Below are 27,147 nucleotides of genomic sequence, written 5' to 3'. Positions count from 1 at the left end.
GAGCTAGATTTTCCCTCAGTTGCTCCACTGCAATCCTACTGAAGGCAATAAGGGTATGTAGACAGAAAAAAAGGAAAAACCATGATTACAGGGTCTTTATTGTGCATAAATCATACCATGATTACGCAAAAACTAGAAAGAAAAACAACTTCACTACCATATGCCAGATTTATTCTGAAGGCTAGCAAGCCCATTTTCGATTCAAATTGAACTTTAATCAAAAAGGTATGGAAATAACTGCATATAATATTGAAGCGGAAACTTTTCTAAATAATTATATCTCAACAAACTTTTTCAGACAATTATTCACTGAATAATGCACAAAGGATATGAATTTCAAAAGTAAAAAATGTCACTGTAGATATGAAATTCTGATTGAGAAATTTGCATTTTGTTTGTTCTAGAACATGTGGCCATTTTTATTTCAGAAAAGAATACTATTACTTTCCATTTAGAGACAGCAATTCCTTTAATTTGAGTATTTGGAAGAGCAATGCAAATACTAACAAGATGCACCTTCCAAAGAAATGCCCCAACTTCCCCTTGATCTCAGTGAAAACTTGAGAAATTTGGCAGTTTGCCTAAGAACTTCAGTACATTCAGGAGATCAAGCCTTAGGCATCATGAGACTCAAGCTCATGACAGGGAATGATGTTCAGCTGGGAATGAAATAATTCTCCAATCCTACAAATGCTTTGACATTTCCACATTCTGCACTGGGATAAAACAAGGACAATATGAAGTTTTAGTTTGTAGAAAATTACTTAAAGAAAGAGAAAGACGCATCCCAGACATTACACTGATGATTAAGTCATTGGCTTTTGGCCAAGTCAAGCCAAATGGAGATCTGAACCCACCGCGCCATATTTTGTGAATTTCCTGCTGTTTCCTCACTCCCTTATATTTATTTATTGTTCTTTCATTTTGACCAGAAATTAATCCTGAACCTAAACATTTTTCACCAAACTTCTGCTGATACACCCTCAAAAACAATTTTAGGTCTGAACAGACATTTCTAAACAAAAAAAAAAAAAAAAAAAGAGGCAGGAAATTTCCCCTCCCCAACTCAGTGAAGTATACATGAAGATCATCTTATCCACCTCTGAAATATGAATACTTTTATAATATAGGACCTGACAATTCCCTGCCTTATTTCTGACCATAGGCTGATTTGATATTGATGTTGTTGAGATAATAAAAACTGTACTTGTCCATAGTAGGTGAAAATTGCTAAAACTGAACCTTAGTTGGTCTTTTCCAAAATATATATCCTCCTTAATTTTGGAAACAGAAGAATAATAATGCATTATACTAATGAATGGAAGAAATTTGGAAATTGCAAAATAGCCACTATACTGATGAGCAATGAAGTAAAAACCACACACATTCATATAAAAGGCAAGTGAGAAGATATATATAAAAAAATAATTTTCATTCAGCAGACACAAAACCTAGTCAAGTTTAGTTCCATGTCCTGCACAACAATCACAGCAAGGATGAACGTTTGTCTATACATTTATAAAACCTGACTGAAAACCAGACTTTGAAGAGATAAGGTGTAAGATTTTTCCTGGTCCTTCACTGGAAGGTACTTCTTTCCTGTAATGATTTTAAAAAAATCTAATTTACAATACTTTTACTTCTATTCCATAATAACAGGCCATATAGTAAGTAAAGGATATTGTTTCTCAAAGTAACCTTAAGACAGAAAATCTAGAGTTTCATGACAGGAATGTTTTGGTATTGACATGTTTAAAAATATAATTTGTATAATATAACAAACACAAAATATACAAACTATTTTAATTAAATTACCTGGCTTGTGGCAAACCATAGCTGGTTCCTACTCCAACACGTGGTAAGCTGTACACAACTTTTTTCACTGTTGCTTGGTCAGGAAAATTAAACATAACAGAAGCTAAATGAAGAAGAGAAAATATGGACTAGTAAACCATCTGCAGAAGTCTGTTTCTCCACCTGCATATATTTTTAAAATGCTCTTTGGTTTTTATTTGGGAAGAGAAGTTGGTTCCACTTTTATCCTCCCAGGGATAAAAGTTAGAACAGAAACCCCAGGTATACCTCATACCTATGTATCATTAGCCAGTTAACATTTTGGCACTAACTCTCCCATTTTGCAGAAGACCTGAGTGAGGTATACTTCAGAGGAACCGCAGTTTACCATTAACCCATATAACCTCTTATCAGGCTGGTAAGCTGTTCAGTAGTTGGCATGGCATTTGATCTTCTAACTGGTGCATTAAAACACACAGGACCAAAAATTGGCTTTTTCCCTCTCCAGTTGAAATCAAAATTTACATCAGAGCTCCTCAGGGCAAAAGACTACTGACACACCTCACCAATCACTCAACTCTGACTCAGAGTAGCACGTACAGAAAACTGAGTGGATCCAGTTATTGATCTGGTCCTTTTTACTTTAACTCAGTTTATAATTAGAATAGAAAATATCCTTTTAGATATTTCACTGAAATATTTACAGAAAATGGAGGAGAGGGGTGAGATCACAGGAAAAGTAAATTACCTATCAAACATTTGAAGAATTTACCAATTGCATGATCTGTTTTTGTAAATAAATCTCACTGCTGCACAGAAAGCAGTGTGATTGATTTATCTGATTGATTTTAATACGAAATACAATGAATACATGCAAGCGTAAGCATTATTGAACACTGACATAAGCACTCTATCAAAGGAAGCACAAAGTTTAAATTCTAAGATTAATAAATAACACACTAAATAACTACTAGCACATTTTTATGCAACAAAATAAACAAAGACATACTTCTGTTTGCCATAAACACTTCCAAAGCTGTGTTCTGGAGAAGATAACGTCTTGAAAAAACAGCCCGAATCTCACTGAACATCCATTTTCCATGAAGACCTTCTGTATAGGCAAGGACCTTTAAAGAATGTCAAGGTGACAGTTATTAGCAGGAGTTTTTCATTAAAATATTGCATAAGAACATAGTAAATTTTACCCATCAGTGAATTACATTAAAGTTAATCGTATCTCTTTAACACTTAAAAAACCGTGAGTTAGAATATGAACTTAAATTTTTTTTAAAAATGCAATGAAGTACAGCTGTTAGAAGAATATCAGCAAGTACCATAACCTGATACTCTATTTCTCATGAGTCACATCAACTTATTTTCCTCAAAAAAACCCCAAACTCTACAAGTAAGCACAGGGTAACGGACACAGTTGCAATTATGCTTAGCTGTATTTTCTTCCACCAGTGTGCATGACACAGTTGTCAGTTATGTATTAGATAACCAATTTACTTCTGAGGCTATCTGTGCAAAGTACAACCAAAATAATATAACTTGCTATTCACAACCATTTCAGGGTCATAAATTAAAACTCCCTCCATTCCATTAATAAATACAGAAATTATCTAGAACAACATGTCAACACAATAATTTTTCTGAAGTTAAGTACATTTAATACCCCAAACCATGAACAATATTTAAGAATTTGTATTTTTGCATTTTAAAATTAATGTGAAAATATTTTAAAATAAAATAGCTAAAAATTAGCATTGCTTTTCCAATTTGTCAGTTTCTCAATTGAAGGTATTGGTCTAAGACTAGATATTAATACCTAAATAATCTTTTTCACTCCTCCTTCACTGTTCTGGATGTACAGGAAAACAGACAAAAAATACACAATTTAATTAGGTATCAGCTTTATTAACTTCTCTCATCTGTGAATCATCATTCCAGCACTATCACGTGGTGTAGAACAACCCTTTCCCAATCCATTTCATCAGCTGGAAGGCTGCCTTAGGCCCTCCATCTCTGCTCAGGTGGGCTCTGCCCATAGCTGAGACCCTGACACCATCCTATGAGGAGTCAGTCATTTGGGATGGGAACCATCCCCTCACTACACCCAACTGCATTTCCCAGGCTCTGTAGACTGTGACTTCCCCTAGGCTGCAGTTACTCAGAGAGTTGCAGCCCCACTGAAACAAATAAATGCAACGAACACCTTCACTAAAGGGAAATGTAAAAAGAAGGTTTCAGACCAGAGAGACTGAATTTCTCTGTTCTCCATTAGGTACATAGAAACCATTGGTATACCAGCTTGCAGCGCTTTACTGACTCAGTTGAGGTCTTTGCTTTCTGTATTCATGACCTCCCCCAACTTCTGAATAGGGAAATGTTAGGGAGACCATATGCTGCTGCTGTTAACAATCCTTCGTGGCAATTGTATTCCTTCAGTTTTTTCACCGATGTAGCTTCAAGTTAGTAACACGTCTTCATATATGAAAAAGCTTATTTAAGTTTATACACTTTGTGTTAAAAGAGCTCCATGGATTTTTGTTAATTTGTTCTCCATAACTTTTTTCTCATAACCATGATGAGTCTATTTCAGAGGTGACAGTAACAACAGCAACAGAATGAATGTGCTTCAGCACACTGAAAAGCATTGAAATGTTCTGTCCTTGATGGAAACTGGAGAGAGGAACACAATGACCCCCCTGTATTGTCTACGTGGGAAGTTACAGACAAGACTTAGTGCAACACTGTGGCTGGTGGTAGTGTTTCATTCACCTCAGCTCTCCACACTAACTAAACACATCCTTGAAGAAGGCTTGATTTCTTTGGAGGTCTCCCAGACACGCGCCAGAGACTATATGCTCCCTCCATTCAGTCACAGGCCAGCTGTGGAATTACTACTTCATATGCTAAATTCTTGCAGTGGTAAATTAACCTTCGTGTTAAAAATCTGCACCTCATTTTTACTTTGAACTCTGTTGACTTCAGCTTCTAGCCACTAGATCTTGTGACACCTTTGTCTGTGAGATTAGAGAGTCTTCTAGTATCAGATAACTTTTCCTTGTGTCGGTAATTACAGACTGTGATCCAGTTACTGCTTAGCTTTCTCTTTGATAAGCTAAATAAACAAAATTTTCCTTCAGTCTTTCATTGAGATCAGATGCTAGGATACAGCTGGTATCATGTATGTGAAATTCAGATGGTTAAGAACAATGACTGTGAAGATTCCAGCATGTCCCTTTTTGACTGTATTCTGCTGCTGATACATAATTTTTGTAAATACACAGGTTCTTAAGATACAAAGAGGAAACAGGGAGGAAAACACTCAAGTTTAAAAAGCTAAAAGACGAGAACAGACTCCCAGAGAGAAGAGTTTGAAATGTGTATAGCTGTAACCAGATCCACAGCAGCCAGCAGATTTGCCAAAGAATTAGTTCCTTGACAAAACACCATGCTTCAGGAATTCACTTTTTGTTTCAAAAATGTTTCTACTTGTCCTATTCTTTTCTAAAGAAAAATGTTGAATACTGACTATATCCTATGTATCAACATTTTAGATGATTCACAATAATACATTTACAATGTCTTGATTTGTGCCACAGCTTAGTTATTACAGATAAACACTAAAAGCAAATTCTATACTGACCATACACTGGTTGCCTTTTTCTTCCTCCTCTTCTTACTTATGTATAAAGCAATCATAACTTCATAGAGGTACATTCACCCCACTATGAAATGAATGACTTAAGATAGCACACCAGTAAAGCAATAGAAAGGATAGGAAATCAGAGGAAAGGAAGGAGTCTATAATTCAATTACTATCTTCAATTACACTCTTCTTAACTGTCTATTAGTCCTACAAATATCAGATTATCATGTTGATATCAAATCATCTCAATTATTTCAGTATTTCTGTTGTCTTGTTTTCCTGTCCAAGATACACTACCCATTTTTGTCATCCTCCATAACATTCATCTAACACTACTTTCAAGTGATACATTAAACCTTCCGTTATTAGGTATTCAGAGTTTACAGCAGAAATTACTGACATTGTTGCAGGATTCTTTCTTGTTGTTGTTATAAGAGCCAAAATAAAGTAATTTCATTTTTCTGAATTTGAATCCTTTAAAAGGCTTATACCTTTTTTTCCTTCCAGGATGATTTTTTGCATTCCGCTTTCTCATATCACATGAATAAGGGCCTGGCTATGTTACATTTTTTACACACTGCTTATATTGCATATTTCATTATTCATAAAGACATAGAAACCACTTCATTCACCAAAAGACACCGAAATTATGTTACTTAGTTATGTGAAGCCAAAATTACCATGTGCTCCATCCAATATTTTGTTGTTGTTTATATTTAAAGTCAGTGCTCTTTATTTTGATAGCTTTATGAGTTTTTCTCCCAAAAACAGTCATGAAGACTTTTTGTTCTAGGCATGTCTTAACGGTTGAAACTTCATGACTAAGCACCGAATTCTAGATAGGTCCCAAATAAGCTGTTTTTAATAAAATAACAACCAACCAGCCAACTAACCATGTCTACATTTGAACTGAACACATTTTCATTTTTAATATCAGCTGCAATTTTTTGGTTTAAAGCTTATTTCTCCTTGCAAAATCCTTTCGTTTACTCAGAAATATGGGTATGTTTTAAAGACAGTAATGGGTGCACTGGCCAGATGATTGACCAAGAATAAAAATTTGCTAGGATGCATTGCAGTAAGATGAAGCTGTCACCCTAACAGTAGGAATGAGAAGTCCCTAAACCTCAGGGTTCTGTAATGTGGAACAACATCTATTGGTGGCACTTACTTAGATTAGATTACTAAAGCAGCATGGGATGTTCAGATGGAAAACTCTATGGAAGAGAAACAAAACCATTACTGAAGTGCTTTCCTACTTGGCTCAAATATGAAGGCTCCATTATTTTAATTTTATTTCTGATGTAATCAAGATCTCTTCTTTTTTTTCAGTTAAGAGTTGGGACATTTTTAATCATAAGATTACTTCAGCAATTATTCAATTATTGATAATGAATTCATCGTTAATTAACAGCTAGAATTTTGAAGTATTAGATAAACCAGAAAATCAGAAATGCTTGTTTCCATTCTACTTGCATCCCTGACAGATTATCTCCACAGAAAAAACACTTTAGTATTGGGGATTATTTTTTACTACTTTATACAATTTTTGATATCTCATAGCACCAGACACAGCACTGCAAGAGAATATTTCTTTTGATTATTGTTTCTGGAATTGAAATAATCACAAAATCAGGTGTTAGAAAGCAATCAAGGAAAGCAGTCTGTACAAGTGCTATCTATTCTCAGTTGCTTACTTTATGGTAAGAATGCTCACTTCTCCAGACTGTTGCAAAGCATTGTTGCTTATTGCTCAGTATTTCCTTTTTTAAAAAAGCTCTTTTGCGTGATTTGTTAATGCCTATGTATGTGAATTTAATCTACTGTTTTCAATGGGAATTCATCATTTGTCTTTTGGAACCAGATCTCTGGTTCAGGGTATTTTAATTCTAACCTGATTCCATAATGAAACTATCACTTGATATTTGTAACATTTGCCAAGCTTTGTTTATATCTAGTGCAAAATGAATATATATCCATTAACATTTAATATAACTTTGTTGTTGGGTTTTGTGTTTTGTTTTGGGGGGTTTTTTTTGGTGTTTTTTTTTTTTTTTTACTTTCAAAGCACTTGTTCCCTGATTTCCTTCATTATTCTTTACCTTTTGTACTAATAAGGTCTAACAAAAAGAGCAGTAAGGGACATGGTTGCCTTGTACTTATGTATAGTAGAACTAGCTCATTTTTTGCTGCATTTCCACAGATACATTCCAAAGTTCCTATAGATTAATTTTTTCGAAGTCTGAAGAGGATCCTCAGACTCATGCTTTCTGAATAAGATGGCCATTTCCTGAAATTAAATGCATTTTTTTCTTTTATCAATGACCAGAAGGACTTCCAATAATACTGTAATTTTGGTATTGAAGATACTTTTTCATTTTATAAAGACAGTTTCATCTAGTGCTTAAGTGTACCTACTACTGTCTTTAACCTGGACACCACTATTTTAGTTAGAACATTAAAAGAGTTCTGTCATGTCCTTAGTTTAGACACCAAAATCCCACCTATCTGTTAGATGGCTCTGTTACCTGGCAACACGGGGTATTGTCTTTGTCATGTGGTACTTATTTCATTTTCCTTTTTCTCTGGATATGCAAGAAACTTCTAAGAATTTATCTTTTTTCCTCCTTGTAAGTTTACCACTCCTACTTCTTCAATTTTAATATTTTACATTTCAAAAAATATTTGCTCTGCACTTGAACAGCTTTGTCTAAGTCTAGTGGGATGCTGTTGCATCCTGGCAGCCCAACCCAAAGTAACCCTTCATCTTTTTGTTTGATTCAAAATTTTAGAGACATATGCTTAAAAGCACTGTATTGTATACTCATAATCCACCCCTCCAGAAGTCCAATAACCCTAATAATTTTTCAAGTCTTTCTATTTTCCAGTGTTTTAAGTGTTCTGAATTATATGTCCAGTGCTGCAATTTTCAGCAAACTCAGCATGTCTTCCTCAACACTGGCAATTATAGCTACAACTATTTTATTTATGCGCTAACTATATACTGTACCTTGTTTGTCTTTTTGTTTTAACCAAGCTTGCAAAGTTGTGTTTCTTCCAATACAAAATAAGCCCTTGTCATCCCCATATACAGTGGTCCTTTAGTTTGAATAGGATTTTTATTTGTATTTCATTCTTCATTCACCATCACCAACTTTTGGAAGACAGATTACCTGGAAGAGCCAACTATAAGTCTATCTCATGTGTCCCAACCTTGAACAAAAGCCAGGAGAAAGAAATCTTGGTTCATTTCAGTTACACTGCAGTCCCTACACTTATGTTATCAAAATGAACAAAAGTAAAATAGCTTTGGTGTTCCAGGCTTCCAGGTTAGGAGCTTGAATATAGTTTCTCATGACAGACTTTTCTGTGAATGCAGTTGCCAAGGAGAGAAGAGAAACCCTCCGAAGCTCCCTCGTCGAGCCTTGTCAAATGAATATTTAATATTCCCTAAGGTTAAGAAAGTGTTTTTTACAATGAAATTCTGTTGCAAACTTAAAAAAAAAAAAGATATATTTTTGTTAGTCTGACACTACCCTCCTGAAAAATAACCAAACACAGTTGTGATGGGCATGAACTATCCAAAAGGTTCTGCTTGGGTCTTTTGCTTCCCTATTGTCTGGTGGAAATTGTATCTTCTGCTTTCTGTATAAAGTGAGTTAAAAGGTCCATAATGAAAAAGCTAAAATCTAAATTTGTTGTCACCTCATCTTTTTTGCATATGAATTGGCAGGAAAGAAAAAAAAAAGACGCCAAGGAAGGGAAGAAAACAGAAGTTATTATTGTGGGAAAAGCTACTACCCTTTATAGTTATATTTGAAATAGCAAGTAATAATATGCTTCAGTCACAAAGCAGCAGTTGATTTCATATTAACCATTTCATAACAACCTGGTAACCGTAAAATTGATGGAACATATCTGGTACATTCGCTACATCAGTGTCTTACAGGATACTTCCAAATTTGCAACCTCAGCACTTAAAAGAAGATGCGTGCCGATAAAACACAAAGTACTTCACAAAAACAAATCACAGTGAATAGATATTTCATCAGAGAGCTGTCTAGAGCCAGCTATGGAAGTGTGCTTATGCACCTGACCCAGGTACACAACAGTTGTTATTCATAAAATAGTTTAGCGTCATTGTACATTTTTAGAGGTTAGAAACACATGAAAATGATTACTGAATATCTCCTGTCAGGGATCTGGATTTCCCTTTTTCAAGTGTTTGCTAGCATCACCATTTGCTTCAAGGAAAATATGAAATTCTGAACGCAGAACTTCATAGTTTTTAAAAAATTGATCCCGTGCACATACAGCAAACTTTCTTCTCCAGAACTGTCTAACAACACAGAGCTCACTACAAGTAAGTGGCAGACTGCATGATTGCTTCATGTATTCTAAGTATGGATTGAAATGACAGACATTAATGGCATGGAACCAGACTCCTAGAGTTCATGAAATACCATATTGAGTAAGCATTATATAAGTTCAAAATGTTTGATGAAGTACTGAATAAGATTAACTTTCAGATTTAGCAGGAAAAATATTCATACACTGTAACAAGGAATATATCATGTCAAGATATGTAAATGTATAAAGAAAACATACTTATTAAGAAATTTCAAAATCAGGTAAGTTCAAATTATGAAACACCTTGTACGTTGCTTTTCTGAAATGGGAAACTGAGAAGGGCAGGACAATTCAAATTAATTTAATATCCTAGTGTTTCATTGACTTCATACTATTTTCTTCCGTTGTATACATTTAAGCCACTTTAAGAACATCCTCTCTGCCTCAATTCCCATAGTCGCATAAGAGTAAATACTTCTAAAATCTCATCAAATTACCATGTTATCATTTTTTCTTTGCACACTTTGGTCTAGTAAAACGTTCTCAATTTCTCTTCACATTAAGGTCTCCTTTCCCCTTTCTTATAACATGCCTCTTTGTAAAATGTTTCTTTATTTGTGAGCCTTAAAAGCTTTCCTCCAAGTAGCTCTTCTGATACTATGCTCTGCAGGATGAGCTGAGTATTATGTGTCATTATAATTTCTCCATTCACATCAGTTTTAAAAATCTTTTTAGAACTTTTTTTTAAAATAAATATTGGCACTCCTGCTTCATTTTTCTCCTCCTCTTCAGGGATCTAAAAAATGCAGATATTATTTTTGTGGTTTTGGGCTTTACTTCCCTGCCAAATTTTCTCAGCTTATGCTTCTATTTCCAATGTTTTTTTAAGCTTTCAAGAGGCCCCTTTTCTTGAAACATGAGGTTCTGTTCACCCCAACCTTTTCTAAATTTGATTTCTCTGGTCAGCATACCACTTCAGTATCCATTAAAAGAATGCCCACTCAGCTGACAGTAACTGACGCTCTTATTCCCACATTCATTTTCAGTCATCTGAAGAATTATTTGAAGTTGGCACATTTTCAGGTCATTTTCCTCTTTTCATTGTTAAAATGGTTTTGCGTGTTGTGATTTTGTGTTTGAGGAAAGTAATGGAAAGGACATGGGGATTTCTTGAGAAGCAGCTGCAGTAAGATTATTAGAGTAAAAAAAACCCTGCTCCCAGATATGGAAACACTGTTGCTAAATGTTAACATCTGGATCAAAACAATCCAAAGAGAATATTTTACATATTCTAAATGCATTATTTCTAACTCTGCTTTTGTGAAACACCAATGCATAGTCTAAAATACAAGGGTAAGTGCTACTGACATGGGAAAGTATTACCTTTGCAACAGAATTCTGAATAATAATTATTTTTATCATTCATTTTATGGGCGTTTTACACATCTGTGTGCCTTTGCATGGTTTCCTTTTTATGCAACATGCAAACAGATTGTCAATTTAGGCAACTCCTGAAATGCCAGCAATGGACTGAAATTCTGAAGAATAGCATTAGGAAGAGGTAGCAGATTTAGATGTTACCACTTTAGAAAATGGTGGTAACATCTTACCATTATAACATCTTATTTTGGGAATAATAATAAATTACCATTATAACATCTTATTTATTTACAATCTTACCATTATAACATCTTACCATTATAACATCTTACCACCTTAGGCCTTTTTTAGGCTCTACTCCCAAACTAAATTCCAACAATTACTGTTTTAAGTGGAAGTTTCAGCTGATTTAAGGATTCTGAAAGTGGGAATAAAGCTGATGGCGCCAGCTGGGGCAACAGCAGATGTGCAGAAGCAGAAGACAAATGAATTCTAGTGCCATAGAAAGCCATATTAGCGCACAGCCCAACTCAAAACACAGAGGTTAAGGAAACGAACACTGGGGCAAAATCTGAAGTAGAGAAGCTCAATTAGCTCTAGTTAGCAACAGGATTGAAGCAGATTGTGCCTGTTACCTCACAAGATTTAAGACAATTTTTTGTTGACTTTGGCAACAACAGGACGTCAGACTCAAATCTAGTGAAAAATCTTAACAGAACTGCCGTCTCCATTCTCACTCTACATCTCGTGCTTAGAGATTAATCCAAACAGGCGAGTGGTGATCTCAGTACTTATGCTCAAACCGCTCTGAGCAATTCGGCCCCAGCGCCACATTCAGTGAAATACAATTAAATTTTTTCAATTAGAACTACGCAGATTACATTTTTAGTTGAGTGGACAAGCCAAAAAAGACATAAAATTTATATGATCTGAGCAAAAACATAGAACTTTTTTTCAGGATTAAAAACGAAGAGCTTGTTTTTCTGTCAACTGGTTCATTCTGGACCTCCTTAGCAAAAGTAAAGCAATGGAAAGAAAGAACCTGTAATACTCACAAATCCAGGGAGAAGACAGTGTTGATAAATGCTTGTAACTTGAAACCAAGGCTGGACATTTATTCATCAAGTAGTTACTTGACAGAAAAATGCAGTTTTATTAAACTTGAAATATTGGTGGATTTGACAGAATTTGTGATAGTTTTAGCTGAGAAAAGTTGCCAGATTAGATTCAAACACCAACATGAAAACAAACAAGTTCTCTGTTGCCTAAAGTGAGACGTTGGGCTTGGCACTCAGATTCAGTTCCCTTCTACCTCAAAGGTATGTGAACCCAAATGACACCCTTCCCCCACAGCGTTGTCTGCTGCACCTCACCGCTGTGCTCTCAATGAGCAGCTCACAGCTGGATGAGCGCTCCTCACTGGTCCAGGATGGATAGTGCATGAGTGAGCTGCGCCAGCTGCCTCAGCTGTGTGCTGCCCCAAGGAAAGGCAGGGGCAAGCAGCTCTTGGCAAGCTCCTACACACACACAACTGATTAAGCAATAGAAAGAGAAGCTCCCCGACCCCTGCCATGTTTCTGCAGGGATCGCAAAGCAAGCATTGCTCGCTGGTCATAATTTGTGAACATACAAGGCAACACGGTCCCTTCAAACATAGGAAAGAAGTGAAAGAAGACTCCCCAGTTTCCGGGTGAGTGCGCTGACCATCCAGTTATCGGAAAGGACTAGAAGAAACTCATGTTCTTCTGTGTTCTAAAATTATGTCTTTGGGTGATTACTTCATCCTCATGTGTATTAGTTTTTCCCTTGCACTAAGGATAAGTGACTCAATCAAATTTTAGGACTCGGCAAAAGCAAAACACGTAGGAATAGTCTGAAGAATAAAGAACGTATGGTATCCACAAGTATGCGATGTGTTCTTTCCCAAGAATAAAGCCATCATAAAATACTCAGGGTCTTTTTTTTTTTTTTTTTTTCCCCCAGAACTTGCATACCAATATATTTATTCAAAAGTGCAATGCAATACAAAATGTCTGAAGACTCAAATGTACCATGGTGCAAATCCTTAACATTATAATAACTGAAGGCACTATAACTGGACTTCAGAAAAGTGTAAATATTGAGTTTTGTTAAACATTACCCATTTCCTACCAAATGGCAGCTAGAAAGATAGTTTTATGTCCCTCTTTTTATAGATGTGAACTCAATGTCATACAGAAGATATATGCAAGCGTCTCGGATTTTAACCGTTTCACATTTGATTTTTTCAGTGCAGAACACATATGATCAGGGATCTATAAAAGTAATTAGAAGATAACATTTTTTCTACTATGGAGCTTAATTTTTTTAAGTTTCTGTTCCTAATATCTCTTCCTATATAAGATTGACCATAAACCAGTAATACTTCATTGTTAACTTCATATACAGAAACTGTTTTATTAATCCTGACATTTGGGAATATAATTGGAGTAATTTCTACTGCTGAAATTTTAACAATAAATTTAAAATTTATTTTTATAAGCAAGAAGAAATATACAGATTTATAAAGTGATCGATATTATAGATCTACAACATCCTCACCATCCCCAAACTTTCTGTATTACAGTTTGTAACAGACAAGCATACTCCTCAAGAAATTCAAAATTCTACAGCTGCCACATGCTCAGCTGTGCCTAGAAGTGTTGGGTCTGAAGCACTAGTGGCTTCTGGAAGTCAGTTTGCTTGGTGTTGAAATTTAGAGCAGATTCAGGGCTATTCTACGTTATGTCAACTTCTAATGTCCCCAAAGAACAATTACACTGCCTGTGAATTATGGTGAATATACATCAAAATATCTCCATCTTCCTAATATATTGCCACACCAACTTGTTCTTTATTAACCCATTTAAGATGAGCTTAAGATGAGTTTCTTTTGCACTGCTGGAGAAGACAAGGAATTATAGCACTGGGAAAAACCTAATCCACAGCTCCAATAGCAACCAAAATTCTACTATGTTTTTTATTATTATACATGGAACATTATCTCATATTACTAAGTCTGTGCAAGGAAAGAATAGCAATGTTTCTTCCGAAAATTTTAACTTGGAGTGCTTGCAAACTGCCTGCTGTAATTAAATAATCATTTAATTACTTTGAATTTCATTACACTTAGTTTGCTTTAATATTACAGAAAAAGTACCTACGCATTCTATACTTGCCTTAAGGAACATTTTTTTTTATCAGATACAGTAATTAAGCACTGAAAAATAAATCCACACAAAATATAAAAACTGCAGAAATTAACATGTATCAAATGTAAACTGCATATAGAAACTCCATAAATTATTTTTATATTTATTTCAATAACTGGAGCCACATTTACACAATATTTTACTATGTGCATTCTGTATATTCTGTGTGTACTTTCACATAGTTAACTATCAGCTTGTTTAATTTGAACAATGTAAAGGTCAAAATGATAGATAAATACAACTTTTTGGGAACATCTACTGCTGTACAAAAAATTCCTATGAAAACTAGGAGGAATATTAAGAGTCTACTCAGCTGGCTACCAAAAATGGATTCTGGGGTACATATATAGTCTTCTGATGTCTGCAATAGCTAGTGGAAGAAGTGCTATAGCAGATTTAATATACAGTTCCCTCCTTTTTGGACTTCTAGCCAACTGGAACGCAAACCCGCATGTCATAAATTTGGGCATACTCACAGGCTTTCCTGTGGTGAACTCTAGGTTCCCAGTATGAAATTACTGCAACACCTGTCAGCATGTAGAGATACTTTGTGTGAATGTACCTCTGTTTTTATCCGCTACAAGCTGCTCCACCACAGAAGGTATTTAGATTTTATGGACTTCTGGGTACTATGTGAATATGAAAAAGTGTGCCAATCCCAGTCAAATAGGGTTACCTCATATAGCCTCAATTAATTTATTCTTAACATCTGTTTAATTAAAAAAAAAATTAATAAAATGGAATTTACCTCAAGCTTTACAAAGAGATTTGATATTTCCACTTTTTCAATAGATTACAACAGCCAACTATTCAAATTCTCCTGTTAATTTAGATTCTTACCTTTCTTTTATGTGGGTAACAGGCTAATTGCTTTAGTAGACAATAAACCCTATTAACTTCTATAGACAGATTACTGCTTGTACTGTGATTGGTTCCATTTCTACTGCCATTAAATCCGGATTTGATGCATATCACATTCCTTCTAAGGAATACAAGCATCCTATGTAATAGTCTATCTCTGATAGACTCAATTTTGCAAGATGCATCTTTTCTTTGCAGCCGAGTATCCCAACTCCTACTGTTCGGAGTAGAACCTGAGAGTACTGAGCATCCAGAAAGAGAGCTCCGCATGTTGCAAATATTTACTTTTCTTTCATTGAAAGCCAAGAAAGTCAGATATAAAGAGAAAAAAGAAAAGAAAAAAAAAAAAAAAAAAAGGGGGAAACTTAAAAGCCAGGAAAATGAATCATGTTAAAATGTGTCTTAGCTCTCTAACATGCAATGCTGTCCAATGTATATTGAAATATTGGAAAATGTACGGTGATCCTCAGTTTTGCTTTATTATTATGAATCTCTTTCATTTTAGAAGTTTTTTGTATGTATACACATTTGTGAGAGAAAAAGAAAATGGTACAAAAGGATCATATAGTTTAACTAAATGAAGCAATCATAAGAGATTTTAATTCAACAGTTCAAAAGTTTACAGTCACCTTCTAATCTCCTCACTGTGCAAAACCAGAGATAAGTCTGCTAATTGTTATTGTAATTGTTATATGACTATTTTTGGCTATTATGCACAAAATAATAATAAAAAAAAAAAACAGTCAGTGGACACATAGCTATAGAAAGAACCTAGTTTTGTTAGTAAGAGAGTCTACAATGAAATATTTGCTCTTTTTCATTTATGTTAAAGGGAATTAATGATGAAATCAAGCTAAAATAAGTCCCCACTCAACTTTTTAGCACAAGGACGGGTTCCTCTTAGAGCAGTCTTAGAGGGAAAATCCAACACATGCCATTTGACTGTTGCAAAATAATCCTTACTCTGTTTCTATTTCTTTCTATGAGCTGCAATGTAAGGTCCAATAGACAGCCTCAGATGCGTCTCAGGTCCAGTACATGCTTTTCAAACTTAATCAAGGGAAAATAGAAATGTATATAAAAAGATGAAAGTGTCTTTGCCTTTATATGTATTGCAAAAAAAAAAAAAAAAAAGCAGCAAAAAGCTGGGGGGAAAAAAAGTGAGATGTTTCATAGGGGAAGGTTAAGTCTGATGCTAATGCTTATTTAAAATGGTGACAGTCTGGAGTAGTGAAGCCTTGCTGGGCTGCTTTAATTTCTCCCTGGAATAGCTCTCTCCCAACCTTCGGCAGCACATCAAAGTCTCTGGAGCTCAATTAAAATTGGATTATATTGAAATGCTCTATCTATGGAACTGTGTGTTCACTAACACTTTTCTTTCAGTAATACTCCAGATGACAGTTGCCCATCCCAATTTAAACAGTTGTCATAGAGACCATGAACTAAAGCAGCAGTAACTAACAATACAAAGGAAAGGTAAGTGGTAGGATTTCTGTGAATGAAGGGCTTGGTTTCCAGCCGCAGTGCTCACACTGCAAGCAGCTAAATGCAGAAAACATAAAAGGCTGTAATGCTCATCGCACTCCTAAGCAGAAAGGCAAAGTAAGTGAAATAGCAAAGATTTTCCTTTTTTCCCCAGTAGCTAGAGAAGTGTTTTACACACCAGAATGTTGTAGCTCCCTAAAATGTCCAGAATCAAGCAACAATCCCTGAGAAAAACAGCAGGTAACCCTGGAGTCAAACTAGTCACCAGTCCGTAAATTAAAGGAGTCAATAGGTACTTTATAATTGCAATAGAAAAAATAAGGTATTAAGGGTGTTTTTTTCTTTTCAAAAATATTTTATAAGAGATTCTTTAATTACAGATGATGTACAAATCTTTTGTCTTTATGATAAAAATCTAAAGTGAAGATCTGATACAAATCCCTGAGAAACTCAGAGTCTGAACACGTTTAGTTAACATTGTGACGTTCAATGTGCCTAATGTTTTCAAATCGTTTTATTACTGGGTTTAAATGTTTTATAATCTATAACCACGTAGATTTTTGATGTACTGCACCAAAGCCTGACAATACCACCAGAAAACTCTGGCAGCTTCCAAAAAATCCAAAATAACATAAACAGCTTACGTTTCTGGCAGCACCAGACAGCAATGTATTTAACAGCGTAGATTGCTAGCAATGATACTATTTTCTCATGTAGATGGCATGTTTCTGGCACTATAAAACTCTTAACTTTTCTTGTAATTGGCTTATTGAGAGTCCCAAGGTTGTTTTTTGTGCCATTGGGCTGATCACCATGGAAATGAACACTTATTGCTGTTTCACTGTAGTGCTCTATTTTTCTTCCAAGCCCTCCACAAGCATCCTCCCTGCTCTCCTGGGAAGGTGGTGTTAGGATTTTGAAGCTGCAACAAGGCAGAGTGCAAAGAGCGCAGGCCAAAGGGGAAGAAAACAAAAATGTGTCAGAAAATCTAAAATCCACACAGATCAGAATTTGTCAAAACAAGGCCTTGGTTTAAACCAACAAGAAGGGCCCCTACAGCTTGGGCCTTGACAAAGCATGGCCTTTTTTTTTCCTTTATTATTATTTTTTTTTTATTTTTAGCCCAGCTGTAGAAAACACCATCTAATGAACCTGTCTGGGGCTGCTGTCCCCATCCTGTCAGGCATGTCAGGAGATGACAAGCACTGGGGACAGGCCGCCGCCAGTCACAGACAGGCCTGCCAGCTGGAGAGTTCAGCCCCAATCTAATCACACCACCAGAAAATAACTTTCACGCTTACAGCCTGACAGGATGGGCTCAAGGAAAAGAAAAAAAAAAAAAAGAAAAAAAAAAAAATTAGGACCGAAACAATGCTTTTTGTTTCAATTACATACCTTTTTGGGGGGGGGGGGGGGGGAAGAAAAATATTTTTAAAATCTGCTAGCACTACATGCTGGTTTCCATTAGTGGAACTGTTTCTGTCTTTCCTTTAACAAAAGGAAGACCAATAAAAACATTAATGCCAGCAGTTACAGAAGTAGTGAAAATGAGACAGTATTTGCAGTACCTGGATATGCTTTTGCTGCATTTATTGCTATGTATACACACTCTTTTCCAACAAATATATAGATATAAATATCGGCAACCACTGGCGGAGCTACACTTAAAAAAGTATGACTAATGGTATGTGTTTTTATTATTTCAAAGAAGCTGGATTCGTTGAATATTATATCTCTTCATAGCCATCACTCTAGGGTTTGTATTATTATTTAGGCAAAAACTGCCAAAGTACTAATGGGGGTGGGGGTTGTTTGTGCTCCTGAAATGGAAATGAATATTCATACCTAAGAATAACAATTTAAAAAAAAAGTATTAGAGCCCACAGCCTCAACATAGGTGTTTCTTTCCTATTTACGCACAGACTATGAATAAACAAAAAGGAAAATCTTGAACATGTATCTTAAAAGGGGCTATACTGAAAAGGCAGTAGTATACTGGTAGGCATGTTGTCTTTCTCATTGAAAAATTACCAACACAGATTTCCGCTCCAGAAATTTAATAATCAAAAATTGCTAACATAGATCTCTGCTCCAGAAATCTAATAATCAGTGAATCCACAGAGAGGCTGAAAACTATTATTTAAAAAAAACCCAAAAAAGTAGTTCCCCCAACTAGCATTAAAGCAAATTATTAGGTCTAGACACCAACAAAATTATTTAAAAATACACATTCAGCTAAAATGAAAGTGCAAAGTGTTAACTAAGTGTATCCTATCTAGTCCTAAATGTAAATCAAAGTATAATTCTATTCTAGTGTATGTATCTTAATATGTACATCTTAGTAAACAATTCGCATTATTTGGAAGGTAACTGGGATGGAAAATGACTGGTTCATATAGTACTTAGTAATTATTTTAGGAAGAAATTATGAATGAGTGTAGGTCCATCTAATTCCTATAAAATAATAAAAAATGAAGATTTGTTATTGCATCCTGCCATTCATTCACTCTCTGCTGACATTATAGATGTCAGAAAGTCTGTTTAAAAGCTTGCTATCTCTATTCATCTTTGTTTCTGGCATGAAATACAGACTATAATAATCTTGTCAAGCCCACATTTAGACACTAATTCATGACCCTCTGCTACAATATAGAGAAAATTCATACATAACTGTTTTAAAACAAACTATGACCCCAGACGGAAGGGTAATGTCTAGATTCAGCTGCCAAATATACACTGACTAAAGCCACGGCCACCCTGATGTTTCTGTATGAATGAGATGGTCCAAACCAGTAAGACATATTAATTTTTTTTTTAACCTGAAGACTAATCAGATGATTGTTTTTTTTTCCGTTTTGAGATATTACGTATTCAATTAGGCATCATCTTACTTTCCTGGGAAGAGAAAAGGAATCACCTCTTTCACAATTTAAAGACTACGGCTAGAGTTGTGAAAAAGAAAAAAGAAGTTGAGACTGGATGCAGCCCCCACTGCCAATGCCAGTGAGAACTGGTGACCCCCAACGTTCCAGCAAAGTCTAAAACTCCCCATCAGGGACCCAGCCTGCAAAATTCATGCAGGAGGATACATAGCAGAGCTGACTATTACTCAAAACCTATCTGTACACTTGAGAGGACAAACTCAAACAGAAGTGTGTTACTGCATACGTACAAATGGAAACATCTTCTGTGAGCAGTCTAGATACAAATGCACTTCTGCAAGGAACCTAGATACAAACGTAAATATACTTCAACCTATAATCCCCTAACCATCTTTGAAATCTGAAAAATAGGACAGTAGAAGCAAGTGCTGTCACAAAACCTGTTAGTATTTTGATACATAAGCTACCTAGATTGCAAAAATCCTTTAGAAAGCAGGAAATAAGAAACGTGTTTGGGGCGAGTTTCTTGGGTTATTTTAGGAATTTTATTTTGTTTAAGTTGATAAAGAGAATGGAGAAAAAGATGCTTATTATTAGAGAAACAAAGGTATGTCATACTGGTCATGATGAGAGTAAACGAGCTGCCCAGCTCTGCCTGTCGAAAGCATAGATTGACATGATGAAGGGCAATGTTACTGATAGATTTCCTGTCTCCTGTATTTGGTATTTTCATATGACTAGTTACAGATTGATGCAATGTCTTATCTTTATTCACATACACAGGGATTACTACATATTGACCAAAGAAATGTAGTCAGCTCCTGTTGATTTAAGATGGGGAAACATCACCTAATATCACACACCAGTTGGCTCATGAAGTGGTACAGAACAGCACACCCATTTGAAATGCCAGAAATTTCTGCTAGAGGGAACGTAACTACTAAAACTGTAATTTTCTCTGAACATCAGCATTACCACCTTTGTTAATAATTAAAGGTACTGCATAAATTTAAAAGCCTCCAACTGAAGAAAAAAAAAATGTTCTATTTGAAAACAATGGCTATAATAAATTTAAAAAAACTCAAACCCACTGATTTGAACCAGCATTTTTACAGATTTTTTTTTCTCATAGACAGTATCTTTCTCAAAACCACCATGTACTATTTTATCATTAGCTTCTACACTGCTGCTTTATGGTGGTATTATTTAATTTATTTCATTCATGTTGAAGCAGAGAGCTCTGGCCTCTTGACCCCAATTTTCACTTAAAGAAAGAAATTTCTTTTTTGCAAACTAACTCAATTTTTCTTCTGTCAACCTTTAGCCTCACTTTAAAATATTAACCTTTTTCCTATCATGATAAGCATCCAACTTTCTTCTATCCAAATTTAATGTTAATCACCATATCTTATGATAATATTATATTCACTTTTAGCTACCTCTGCCAAGCACACAAAAGTAATTTAAATCTATACATCCTCTTGGAATGTAGTAGCACTTGAGCATTTTTGTACATGCCCAAACTGCACAATCCCCTTTAAAAAGCATTATTTCTTTTGAGTATTTGCATTTTTTTTCAGTTTTGTACTCTAAAATGTTAGCTAAAAGATGTGTTTCTCCTTTGAAAGCAGAACAGGAAACTGAGACAAGGATGAGGATACACTTCCAAAACAAAGAGCAATGCAAAATTACCACAATCACTTGCCTGCCTTTTCTTCCAAAAAATCATTAGGCAAAATGAAGGTATAGCAGAACTAGGGAGAGGAAGCCTGAACTGGAGGGAATTTTTTCCTACATTTATTTTAATGCTATCCCACCAAATTAATTGAATGAACTGTATCAGTGTTGCTGACAGAAGAATCCATTTTATATAAATTACTGTAAAAAATTTAAAACTTTAACACCACAGAAAATAAATAAGAGAAATATTTACATCATCTCTCTAGAAGCAGCATCTAAATAAGATACATTAGCTATTATAAATATTAATGTGATTTTGGAGTTGTTTGCAAAAATGTTGAGTGCTCAAAACAGCTGTTACCTTTGGAAGTTTGAAGTAGAACCTGGAAGTACTTGAGAGAGTCCAAATTTGTTTTTACGCACAGGTGCCCACTATCAGGAACATAGAGAGTAACCTTACTTGCTTTTCCCATAGAAGAGTGTTTCACCCATGTATAAGGAACTGCTGAGAAGAAACACCTATTTGCTTCAGGAGGAGGACTAGATATGTACATTTCTCCTTCCTGGTATTAACCACTGATCCTTGAGAGTCCATGGTACCGTTCATTTAAAAGATTGCAAAACATAAACAAAACAAGGCCACAATAATAATTTGTGAAACACCTCAGTGAATGAAAACAGTGACCCTCTCTTTGGCCATTTCAGTCTTCCCATGCAACTGTACAATATTGACATGAGTCCTCTGCATCATTATGTTGTAGCGTATTTACCATGAAGAATGAGGCAGTCAAGCTGTATTTTAAAAAAATCTAGTGAGAACATTATTCTTGGAAGAGCTTTTTAAAAATCAGTGGGTTGCTGTTGGAACAGCTTTCTCTACCAGCAGGAAAACTTTGGGTATTTTTAATATTTATGAAAAAACATAAAATTTTTACAATGGAAAATGTCAACTAGTTCTATAAAAACCCACACACTTGAAATACTTTTTGTCATTTTATAGTGGAATGAATCAACAAATATGACTTTTCAAACTTATTATTAAAAACTTAGAATATGGGAAGCTTCAGTCTGGTCCTGCTGGGATCTTTATTTATGGCACTGAGCAAAATACTCCTAAGAAGATTCCTATTTTTTATAAACTTACACCCAATAACACCAGGAAGTAACATTTTCCTACCTCAGTACAGACAAACTAAATAGATCCCAACTGAAGAGTAAAACAACCCAAGACCTATTTTATATGAAAACATCACTTCATGTAAAGAAGAAAACCGGCTTATGGGTTATTGCTGTCCCAGGTGTGTTGGGCTCTGACAATAATGAGCTCGTTTGTCCACTAGAGGGCAAGGAGGTGGAAAATTAAAATATTGAACAGAAACCAAATATATTTCAACAAATATTTCAAGTAAAACTCCTGATAGTATAAACAATAATATAATAGGAACACAATTAAAGTTAGCTGGAACTTGTATTCATTAACTATCTGAGTTTTCCTCCGTGATAAATGACCCCGTTTGGATGAGGATGGCCATACTTTTATGCCTCTGGAACCCACTAATGTCTAAGGATATTCATGGACATTAAACTGTAAAAGGTTTGATCAGAATTGAAGAGCTGCTTGATTTTAGAAGGACTGGGCCTTATCCAAAACCCACTGAAATCATTCCAGGTCCTTCCACTGATTTCAGTAGCTTTGGATTAAAAGGAACTCTGATGGGAGAAACATCATTAAAAAGCAGGGGGAGCAGCACTAAGCACAACAAAAGGGAAAGAGAGAAAGAAAGTGAACACATCACTCTATTCAAATGATTAGGTGCTAAAAGAAAGTGAGGGGGCATTGGACAGACAAAACACAATGACAATACCCTGATCTTTTACAGTATCGATGCATTCTGTAAATATACGCTGAAAGATGGTGATGCTGTACAATGAAGGCATCACTATGTCTTGCCAGGACGCTCCTCTGGTTCCCTAGGCAAGAATTACTCTTCAGTTTAGTATGAACACATCAGTTCAGATACTTGTCCAAAACTTTCTATAAAGCCAGTTTTGCAGAGTCAGTGTGTTCCACCCTGCTTAGTTCAGGCCATGTATGAACAGTTCGGGTGTAAAAGAATGAGATTTCTTTTATAACGATGAGTCAAGCAAACTCATCTGAGAATCTCATTGTCCAGCTGGATTCTTTCCTGGTTGCACATAATCACCAGTAACTGTAAGCCACCTGAGGCGTATGCCACATGTTGACATTGTAAAATTGAGGTGTACAGAATTTTCAGTAAACTGGTAGGTCAACCAATAGAGAAAAAAATGCAAACTTCTTTTTGCTTGCATTTTACCTGCAAAGCTAAATACATTTCTTCGTGGCTTAGGTTAAAGACAGGGCCATGAAAAATTCCACTGTGCTCTTTTGAGCATCACTAGTCATAACAAAATAAAATCTCTAGAGGCAAAATGCTTTCCTCTCTACTTCCTTCCCCTTTCTAATACACAGGCTCAATAAAGTCAAACAAACATTACACTGAGCAGTGATGAGACAAGGGAAACACAATTAGATTCCCACTTTCTCTGTGATTCTTGGTCAGTTCTGCAGGGTTTTATTGTAAGACATTACACTGCTGAATACCGGAACAGAATAGGCCAACCTAGGGGAAAAGTAGGGCCGATGGACCAACTGACTTTTCCCCCTCAGGACAGGAGAGGTGGGTGTTAGGACCAGAATGTTCCCATCCTCTCATTACCATGTGTTCTGGGAAAAGACTTTGCTGATGTTAAGCAGTCTAACCACTAGCACTGTGGTCTAATCACCACAATATGTCAATACAATTTTTTATTTAAATTTAAAATATAAGATACAAGACTGACATGAATCTCTCCAGTCAGATATCGTGTGCAGTCTGAATTTGCTTTAGCAACAACTGCTTTGAATATAAATAGCAAAATTCACAAGGGTTATCTGATCACTGTCATTATCTATTGATAATTACTTATTGAAAATGGCAGTGATTTTAGACTTTTAAACATAACAAGAGTACTATATACTATGAACAAGTAAAATCCACAAAAAGGAACATGATCTGAACTATCAAGCACAGAAATGTGTTTTGCCTGTAGCATGACCCAGATTCTAAGTTACATTGTTCAAGCAGGTTATTGTGATATATATTGTGATAGATCTAAGCATGAGATCCTGTAGATTACTAAGAAAACCTTTGTAATGAACCTGAACAGAGTCCTCTGGTCCTGCGAGGCTCCTCACAGCATCATTTGATTCCTGGGCAGCACCACATTCACTCTGCTGAAACAACCTTCTCATATTCTTGTGCTAATACATCAAAGCATAACACTGAACAAAATTGCTATCTTCTTTTTTCACGTATTTATCAATGATCAATAAACATACTGCAATAAAGTGCAGCCCCCTCCCAACCTAACCCGGCTCCTGAGCCCTTCTGTCCTCCAGTACTCCTCTCTGTTTATCTTGCTATTACGCATGAGGTAGCAGAAAAAATCCTTCTCCCCCAGTGTCTCAGTTTCAGACTCTGCCAGTGAGTGAGCCTGTGCTGTTGACCTTAGCTATTCCTTCTGAAATCCTGTGTATGCGCTTTACTGTATGTGAACAGTTCAGTTTAAGAAATACACAACCTTATGAAATCAAACCCAATTTTCACTACTAGAAACAACAATCAGTTGAGGCATATTCCCCACTATTTTTTTTTTCTTATCAAACTGCAGGTTTTCATCTGTCTCCCTTACAGTACTAAAGTTCCTAAAAAACCTCCTTTTTTTCCCTACAGAGAGCAGCTGAGAAATTAATTTCCTTCCCTTTCTTTTGGTGTCAAGACTTTGGAATAATTTTTATCAGTTAAGGAAAAAAAACAAAACAAAACAAAACTCTGTTTACTGCATCAGAACCACTCCTTATCTGAAATAGACACAGAAAAGAAAATCAAGGAAGCTGAACACTTTTTTAAATCTAAGAAGGCTTAAAACCCAGAATCCGTTCTCCGAATTCAAATAGTTATATTTTCTTAATTATCCAGGTCCCTGACATTCCTTTTGAAATTAAAATGTACACAGAGAAAGCATCATTATCAGGGGAAAACATTCCATATCTATAAAATATTTAAATAATTTTTTTAAATTGTATTATATACCAAGATTTTTAAAAGCAAATGGAATATTTTTAAAACTATATCCTGCATTAAGATTAGCTGCTACTTGGAAGACATACAGAAAATAAGGATGGTAACTGAAATTATTGACCCAGTGATAACCCTCTGAGTAAGCAAAACTTGACTTCAACAGGAATTGTACTTGAGTTAACACTGCAGGATTGGTCTGCACAATTGGCAAATGACTTCCTGTTTCTTCATCTTGTATATTAAAACCCAGTAAAACCTTGATACCTTGACATAATTTTATGTTGTCACTAACGTTACAGGACACTCCAGTTTGCCTTTGTGTTCCGAAGAAGCCCTTCTGCTGACATCTATTATGTACAGCCTGCTTACATTTGCAACTGTGCAATGCAAACAATGCTTAGGGAACGACCTGTTCAGTTCCACAGCATCAACAGATAAAACTGCTGAGTTCAGAAGCACAATTAAAAACAGTAGCTGTGATATAAAAAAGAACATCCCACCAGTTTATAGTTCTGACCATAGGAAGACTCCAGCAGTAATAGCCGTTGTGTGTTTATGGAAACAGGGAGGTGACTAAAAACTGCCCTGTCAGTTTTCGGCTCTGTCTTGCCAGCTGCATTAAAATGCAGCCCTGAGCAATTTTTTTTTTTTTTTTTTTTTTTTTTTGTCTGGAATTTCAGGAGCAGAGAGTACAAAAGAGCTGATGAGCAATGAATGCTTCACCCTTCCTCAATTAATCTTGTCTCTCTACCTTTGCTTTTGCTTTCCCTCTACATGAAGGTAATAATGACACCCTCATCCATTATCCTTTTATCCCTGTTATTCTCGTGAAATTGCTTAATAATATGTTACAGATTCGTCTTCACTCACATAATTCTTCCTGTCATTTGCAGTATATCATCCTGCAAACATACAGCCCACTTTCACTGGCCGTTCTTTGAAGATTATTGTCAGTGACATCTTCAGGATGCGTTTGGAATCTGGAGCATCATTTCCGTTGCGATGGGGAATTACACTGACTTATCTGTCATTGCCAAAAGCACAACAAGCAATTCAGTGTTAATGCAAAGGTAACACAGGTTTTTATCATGCCGCCAGAACAAGAGCTCTTGTAAATTTATGCTAATATGGCCCTTTTATAGTTTAATAACCTCCTCCCCTACTGGAAAAAGGGGCACATGCACACGCACGAGCACACACATACGCACACACGCACCCACACACGCTGGTAGTTTAATAATCTGTGTCACAGTGTGGTAGGTAATTTGTAGCTGATCCTCTTGTAATTATTTATTTTAAATCTTTTTATGAATGCTAATCTTATATAGTACAGCGGATCTCCAGTTTTGTTAGATACATAGAAATTTTAAGAAGCAACTGAACATCTTCTATTTCTAATAGTAAGTATCAAGCATAAATAGTTCCCATGACATGAATTCCCTATTTCTCAACAAAATAATAACAGATGAGGTTTTTGGTTGGAGTTTTTTCTTTTTCTTTTCTGTAAGGCTATGGCTGCTGATACCGTTTGCTTTCCTCATCAAGAAACCAACAGTACTACAAACGAGCCCTTCTCCCTGATCCAGGGTGGCATTCCAGAGGGACCCTAGCGATCCTGCCTGCATGCCAAATCTGACAACACATGACAAGCCGGTCGGCGTGCAGTAATTTGACTAATTATACCGGAT

General features: G+C 35.7%; 1 protein-coding gene across 4 annotated transcripts in view; it reads right to left on the bottom strand.

Moving 5' to 3' along the window:
* NBEA (neurobeachin) overlaps nucleotides 1-27,147 on the bottom strand; it is a gene marked incomplete at its 5' end in the record, with an annotated part of 522,572 nt that overhangs the window by 101,591 nt on the left and 393,834 nt on the right. For all 4 annotated transcript variants that reach the window (XM_082332788.1, XM_082332786.1, XM_082332789.1 and 1 more), the window contains 2 exons: nucleotides 1,816-1,918; nucleotides 2,804-2,921. In XM_082332788.1, coding sequence (XP_082188914.1) covers nucleotides 1,816-1,918; nucleotides 2,804-2,921 — 221 coding nt within the window. The remainder of the gene's footprint in view (nucleotides 1-1,815; nucleotides 1,919-2,803; nucleotides 2,922-27,147) is intronic.

The sequence above is a fragment of the Platalea leucorodia genome, assembly GCF_965183815.1.
Source record: "Platalea leucorodia genome assembly, chromosome: 2".
Lineage (NCBI taxonomy): Eukaryota > Metazoa > Chordata > Aves > Pelecaniformes > Threskiornithidae > Platalea > Platalea leucorodia.
Note: the sequence above shows the minus strand (reverse complement) of the source record. Positions and strands in the feature narration are given on the sequence as shown.